The sequence below is a fragment of the Miscanthus floridulus genome, chromosome 3 (genome assembly GCF_019320115.1).
Source record: "Miscanthus floridulus cultivar M001 chromosome 3, ASM1932011v1, whole genome shotgun sequence".
Classification (NCBI taxonomy): domain Eukaryota; kingdom Viridiplantae; phylum Streptophyta; class Magnoliopsida; order Poales; family Poaceae; genus Miscanthus; species Miscanthus floridulus.
The window spans coordinates 141175841-141183688 of NC_089582.1; the positions used below are offsets into that span (position 1 = coordinate 141175841).

General features: G+C 45.4%; 1 protein-coding gene across 1 annotated transcript; it reads left to right on the forward strand.

Moving 5' to 3' along the window:
- Nucleotides 1-3827: 3827 nt before the first annotated feature.
- On the forward strand, nucleotides 3828-7530 carry LOC136542640 (trehalose 6-phosphate phosphatase RA3-like). The gene is made up of 10 exons (XM_066535165.1): nucleotides 3828-4290; nucleotides 4387-4527; nucleotides 4684-4755; nucleotides 5075-5173; nucleotides 5325-5378; nucleotides 5536-5637; nucleotides 5743-5890; nucleotides 6017-6087; nucleotides 6382-6474; nucleotides 6815-7530. Exons 1-10 carry the CDS (start codon nucleotides 3835-3837, stop codon nucleotides 6851-6853), a joined length of 1275 nt encoding a protein of 424 aa, XP_066391262.1. The 5' UTR covers nucleotides 3828-3834; the 3' UTR covers nucleotides 6854-7530.
- Nucleotides 7531-7848: the final 318 nt, after the last annotated feature.

Sequence of the window (7848 nt, forward strand, 5' to 3'; positions counted from 1 at the left end):
AGAGCGTTATTACTCGAGATCCAACAAAGCCATCTTTGAACTTGCATTGCTTACATTGCTAGATACCAGCTTCGTGCGGTCCAAGTCGCTGAGGGCCCACGCTTTGTTTTTTTTCTCGAGGTCTCGTCTCGTCGTGTAAAAAACGGCAGGTCGAATCATTTTTCAGTATGGGCCTCGTTTAGTTTAAAAACTTTTCCCTAAAAGTGATATAATAGCCATTACATCGAATTTTGTGATACGTGTATAGAGCATTAAATGTAGACGAAAAAAACTAATTGTACAGTTTGAATGAAAATCGCGAGACGAACGTTTTAAACCTAATTAGTCTATGATTGAATACTAATTTCTAAATAAAAACGAAAGTGCTGCAGTAACCAAATTTCTAAATTTCACCCAACTAAACACAGCCCTAGCAAATAACCCCAGCTAGCGCCTAGCAGATATTGTGTCAGGGAATTATCGAGTTAAAATCACAAGAGACAAAAATTAAGGTGACAAAGCCCGAAAAATTGGGATAGTAACAACCTGTTCGTTTGGTTATGGTTTGTCGTAGATGATCGTAAATTTTCAGTTAAAATAATATTTTTTTCTCACACAAACCAATCAACAGTACTTCTTTATAAACCAACAACGATACGAACCAGCCAACTGAACACGCCGTTAAATTTCTACACAACTGCGGCGCCAATTTATTTAAGCGCGTGGGGACCCCCGGCCGGCTAGCAGCCAGAGTCAAGAAATTAAGAGTGTCATAGTCGGCAGACTTTGACTTCCGAGGTCGTCAAGGTGCAAAAAGAGTGTCAGAGTCAGCAGAGCATGCCCAATGCGGGCTAAGTGCCTGTTTAGTTTCTAAAATTTTGTAAAATTTTTCAAAATTTTCCATCATATCGAATCTTTAGACGCATATATGAAGCATTAAATATAAATAAAAAATAAAACTAATTACACAGTTTAGACGAAATTCACGAGACAAATCTTTTAAGCCTAAGACTATGATTGGATACTAATTGTCAAATAACAACGAAAGTGCTACAGTATCATTTTTCAAATTTTTTTGCCAACTAAATAAGGCCTAACAAAAAGATGATCTCGGATAAAAGTTGCTGCCATGTTAGATATTGAAAACTTAAGGCTATCAAGTTCCTAACGCAGGCTAACACTTCCACTCTTTTACGGTCCCACGAGTCTGTATTTTTAGCGGACAATTTGCTTCAGCTTTTATGCTCAAAATAGACTATGCCCTGACAAGATTCTACTCAAACCACCGGTCTGTATTTCACAACGCAAGCCACGGCTAGTGCTTCTGCATTTCGTCGGACCAAGCTGTATGTGCTCCTGCAGGCTGCTCTGCGGAACCACCACTACTCCCGATCTGGACCTTGAGTGCTTCCGTGGCAGCTGGGACTACTATACATTACAGCGTGTCAGCGTTTGGGGTGGCCTAACTCCCATTTACGTACGTGATGACGCGCGCAATACACTTGCTTCAACTTGATCACATTCACATGCTTGCACATGGATTAATTTTGGAGCAAGCCATGCTGCATGCCCCGTGGAGGAATAACCTGGATCTCCAGAGTCAAAAGTTTTGGCGCAATCTCTGGACATGCGTGCATTTATTTGACCATGGCCTTGATTAGTTCCTTCCAAACTCTCAACATTGGCACTACGTAAAAAGAAGATTCTCCGTCACATCAAATTTGCGGTACATGCATGAAATACTAAAAGTAGATGAAATTAAAAACTAATTACACAGTTTGATTGTACTTTGCGAGACGAATATTTTGAGCCTAATTAATCAACGATTGGACAATTATTAACAAATGCAAACGAAATGCTACAGTAACGCTACAGTACATTTTGCCAACTTTGCACATTCAAAGTTTGACAACTAAACAAGGCCCATGCTCAAACCAGTGCAAATGGGAGCAAAGAGCTAGTAGCTATCTATGGTCCCAATGCAAGCTGAAACTGACAGAGATTCTTTGCAATTGCAGTCACTATTACAGTACACGAGGCGTACGTCGTCGATGCGTGACAAACTTCGCTGTATATATACAGTACATTATACATATATATACATGTTGTCTACCGACCGCTACAGCTAAGATTCGAGGCCATAGAGTTCGTCTGAGAGAAAACGACACGATGTGTGTAATATACTACTATATGCATATGAAACCTTGGGCATAACGCTAGAATAAACGTGTGTTTGACATTATCCCACCCTAATACATTATTCTGAACCTTGTTTACAAGTGGGCATTCTGTCAGCTTATTTCTAAGTTTATTAGCAAGTCGCAGCATATACATTGGATTCTGTCCATGTATGCCTGACGGAAAACACGTACTTAACTGTATTATGATTTTTTTTTTCGAATGATGTAACTAGGTACACATAAGGCCAGTCTCAGTGGGGGTTTCATCTCCCAGTTTCCAACACACCCATATTTTGAAAACAGTGCAGAAGAGTTTCATCCCCATGAAACTCTCTCTACTCCCATAAAACTTTTATCTTCTCTCTCTTCATCAAGACAGTGCCATGTCAGCATATTTAATGCCCATAAAACTCTATAAAATCCCCATTGAAACTGGCCTAATGCAGTATTTGTCGCCCCCACGCTGAACTCTCAGTTACCATGGCTGTTAAGTGATCGATAAGATTGTCGAGCAAATATAGGCTAGCAGCCTTCAGCATGCCCGACCCATAGATCCATATTTCCAGCGGGCGGTAGTTGTAGAAATAGAGGAGACCCGGCAGGGGATGGGGAAGTCATTACTGATCAAAGCTACCGTGGAAATCAGGCATGAAACCACACAGAGAAAATTAACAGGCATGCATATCATGTACTACTTTAGTTTCAAATTTTAAGCTATTTTGGCTTTTATAGGTACATAATTCTACTCTGTATCTAGACATAACCCGTATCTAAGTTCATATAAAAAACGATGTACCTAAAAAGCTAAACAGATTTATAATTTACAAAGGAAGAAGTACTAGACAATCGATTTCAGGAATAGTTTGATGTAGAAATCCTTAAAAGTTAAGTTTAAGACACATCCTGATTTTTTTTTTAAAAATAAGCAATTTGAATCATCATCAGGTCCTATCGCTGACAATGGTATATCACATCAGTAAATTTACATGTACACAGAAATAAAACCAGCGGTGTTGAAGGCTACATAATTACACTTTTTATATAATAATAATAAATAAAAACTGAAAAAGAGAGAGAAAATCATTACAGACTGAATGTAGACGGAGGCAGTTACAATCATAGAAAAATCCTCGCACTAGTACATGGCTTTCAACGTCGCAACCTTGCTATTAGTATTATTTAGTACAAGTACGTGTACGGCTACGCAATAATCACAGTTATTGTCCAATATATACTAATAAAAAGAGAAAATATACTATTATTGAATTAATCTCACAGAAAAGAAAGGATCAACAATCTTATATAGACGGAGGCAGTTACAATCATAGAAAAAAAAATCTCGCACCAGTATACATCGCTTTCAACGTCGCAATCTTGCTATAATTTAGTACAACTACGTACGTAGTATCAAATACGATCGCACTCACGAGCCCTGAAGTTACATAGCAAATACAGTCGATGCTATGACACCTTGATCCCTCCCATAGGAATTAATGTTCCATAAACAAAGCAAGCATATATTTGTCTGGCTATTATTACGTGCGGCCGCCTTAATTGCGCGGTGATTTCGGCTAGTTTGTCGACCAATGCAAAGACACCGCTGCCACTGTTACAAAACCGGTGTCCCTTACGAGCACGATGCACGAGCGCCCCCCAGAACACCCCGCCGGCCACGATGCATGATCTATATATAGCCCCTCTCCGCACCGCCGGAAACCCCAAGCCAGCCAGCCAACCAAGCCCCCCCGCGTCTTCTGTTTCTCCGATCCAGCCATCCATCCTTCCACCCGTGCCGTCGCCTCCTTTCCTTCTCCGATCCGCCTCCAGCGTGCGTCTCGCTGCTTCTTTCCTTGTCCGCGTCCTGATTGCCCGGTGGTTTCTCGACCTTGCGCGCGCAATGACGAAGCACACCGCCTTCGCCGCGGACGACGCGATCGCCGCCGCCTTCACGTCCGCGCCGGCGGCGGCGCAGCCCGGCCGCCGTTTCATGTCGTATCCGCCGCAGATGGCGCGCGGCGGATGCAGGGTGGCCGCGGCGGCGCGTCAGGCCACGGACCCCGGCGCCGCAGGCGTTGCCGCGGGGTCCTGGCCGGAACTCGTGCCGCGCCACGCGGACTTCGACGACTGGATGGTACGTCTGCCATTCGATCATATGCCTCGCTTGCTGTGCCTACGTTCTGTTCGCTCGTCGCCGCCCGACCTGACTTGACCTGACTCGCGTACGCAGGAGAAGCACCCGTCGGCATTGGCCGAGTTCGAGTCGGTGCTGGCCGCCGCAAAGGGGAAGCAGATCGTGATGTTCCTCGACTACGACGGCACGCTGTCGCCAATCGTCAAGGACCCCAACAGCGCCGTCATGTCTGAGGAGGTCAGGCAATATCATTTTCTGTTTCTGTTAGTTTTCATTGCGTGAAAGCGGACTGGCGCCGGAGCAGCAGCCGGGCATGCTCTGCTCCGGCGAACGCACGCACGGGCCTAGCTAGTTACCTGACGCTTTTTTGCTTATTTCTGTGGCACGCCGCAGATGCGAGACGCGGTGAGAGGCGTGGCCGAGCACTTCCCGACGGCCATCGTGAGCGGGAGGTGTAGAGACAAGGTACATTCCAATTTGCCCAATCGATCGCCTTTTGCAGTTTTACCTCGGTCTTTGCTGGGGCCTCGCAAACTTTGTGAATTGTGATTTTGATCTTGCCGTCCACATGCGTTCCATCCTCCTGCTACTGTGAACCTAGTTAGTGCTCTCACTTCACTTGCATAGGCGGCACAGGCAGGCAGATGTGCCGAGCAGGAGCAGAAACCTTTCTTCCGTGCAGTGCCCGACTGCATGCCCGTTATGCTTTTCCGTTGTGGCTTTCAGTTATTCAGACATTCAGTGCTGCGCTCATGGGTCTGTTGTGTTGTGGTGCGATATCTAGGTGTTCAACTTCGTGAAGTTGGCCGAGCTGTACTACGCCGGGAGCCACGGCATGGACATCAAGGGGCCCACGGCACAGTCCAAGCACACGAAGGCAAAGGTCAGCTACCCCCACCTCACATCCTTGTCTCTTCAGTCTTCACCCTGCACAAACTGTACCAACACCTCTCAGGAAAACGACAGTCGTTTCTGACAGAAAAAATGGTTTCTTTGTGTTACATAAACTTATTTTTGTTGACTTGGGAATGCAGGCCGAAGCTGTTCTGTGCCAACCAGCGAGCGCGTTCCTGCCGGTCATTGACGAGGTAATTTACTACTGAACTGGCAAGAAACTCTGGTGGAGTTTCTCCTCACACGTTTTCCTGCTTCACTGCATCGCACCGTCATCAGTGTCGTTCGACAAGCAACAGGCGTCAGTTCGGCAGCATGACATCCTTGTGTTTTCCCTGCAATTTCCTGCAGGTGTACCGCACGCTGACGGCGAGGACGGCGCCGATCCCTGGCGCGACGGTGGAGAATAACAAGTTCTGCCTCTCCGTCCACTTCCGCTGCGTCCAGGAGGAGGTGAGGATCTCTGTGAGCACGGACGGTTTTCATGGGCAACCAGCAACCTGCAGTCATCTTGCACTGCTGTGTATGTGTGTATGACTGACATGTGTAACTGGGCAGAAATGGCGCGCTCTGGAGGAGCAGGTCCGGTCGGTGCTCAAGGAGTACCCGGACCTCCGGCTCACCAAGGGCAGGAAGGTCTTGGAGATCCGGCCGTCCATCAAGTGGGACAAGGGCAACGCCCTACAATTCTTGCTTGAGTCTCTCGGTGAGTGAGTGCATGTCTTTGCTCTTTTCATCAAATCGATTGTGCCTTCGGATTTGGATTCTGGAGCCATGAAATTGCTCACTGCTGATGAGGTGCTAATAAGTTGCCTGTCATGGTTTTCTGAAGGTTTCGCTGACAGTAAAAATGTCTTCCCGATATACATCGGAGACGATCGCACCGACGAGGACGCGTTCAAGGTAAAATTCTCCAGTAACATATACTAAGTGCCGTTTCGTATGTTGATTGATGATATGGGTCTCAGACTTATAACTCTGGCAAACAATTCATATATTTAGACGGAGTCCTCCACCAATAGTTCCTATATTCCAAAGTGTTTTATTTGAATCTTGTAATGTAAAATTAACCATGATATTATGAGATGTCTCTCAACAACAATCTAAGCTAAAACATTTTCATATGTGGCTTCGTTCTGACGCTATTGGGGAAGGCAAAAATAGTGATGCTTTTGTCATTGTCGTCGAACTGAACAGGTGCTGCGCAGCATGGGGCAAGGGATCGGAATCCTTGTGAGCAAGATTCCAAAGGAGACCAGCGCATCCTACTCCTTGCGTGAACCTTCTGAGGTAGCACCACTACCCACTGCTACTAGTAACAGTGCACAGACTACCTATTTCGGCTCAGTACCGTTGTGCTCTGGAAAATGTGAGAAAAAACCAGCAGAAATCCTGCATCGAAAAGTCACGGTTGGTGCTGCAGTTGTAGCAAAAAAAAAAAAAAAAAAAGGAGTTAGGCACAGGCCATGTACGCATGGCCCCAAAGGCCCAAGTGCTCCCTGTTGCTTTCGAGAAAAGCTCGACTTGGACCCCCTCTTTTCTACGTTGTAGTTGTGCTTTTCATGACATGTAACTGAACTGTCACCGACGTGGGCTGATCCCGTCTACTGTTTGTTTTTTGGCGCTGCAGGTGAAGGAGTTTCTGCGCAAGTTGGTCAGGTCCAAATAGCGGGACTAGTCATGGTCCAGTCAGCAGGTGATGAAAAGCTAGAAGCAATACAGGTCGAGAGGTCCATCCATGGTCGAGAAGCGAAGCTAATTTGGTCCATTTTTTTTTAAAGAACTGGAGGGGCAAAAAACCCCTACAAAAATGCATTAAAAATAAGAAGTACAAAAAGAAGTTACAAAGCAGTCATTACAGCCAGACAGCAGAGCTCAAGAAACAAAGAAGACAAAAAAAAAAGCACTTCAACAATTACACCAGACTTAGCACCCATTGATCAAAATTTGCTGAAAGCGAGGACTTGACTATGCGTCAACAGCATAAGTTCCTTGCAGAATAGACTTCTGGAGCTTCCCAAATTTGGAGGGATTCCTTTGAAGATTAGATCATTTCTTGCCGACCAAATAGTCCAACTCATTAGAATTACCACTGTCATGAAAAACTGAGATTGGAGTATGTTTCTGAGATGAACCACAGCTTCCAGAACATTGGAGTTATCAGGGATATCGAGGTTTAGAAAGTGCCAGCACTGATTGGCAAAACTGCAATGAAGGAACAAGTGCTCAACTGTCTCTTCAACATTTTCATTGCAGAGTACACAGTCATATGAGTCTAGCGCCATATTTTTCCTTTTCAGAATGTTCCTCGTGCTCAGTCTGCGTTCCCATAGCCATTTGAAGATACCATTGTTGGCCCCTGGACTTCGGCACAAGTGAGCCGACCACTCACCTGCGTTACCGGCCACACACTGGCCCCCGTTCGGTCTACCCAGAAGCCGGTTTGTTTGGCTTCTTTTTTCAGCTGGAACAGTATTTTTCTTTCATAATAATTTTGCCAAAACAATATTTTTTAGCCAAAATTCAGCCAGCCGAACGGGGCCACTATGGCTAGAGGTAGAAGAAGGAAGAGATAACAAAGCACACACACAACACAAGCACCAGCGTTAACTGGAGCTCTGCAGAGGAGATGACAAAACTAAACTCGCTCTCTTTACTAAGTTG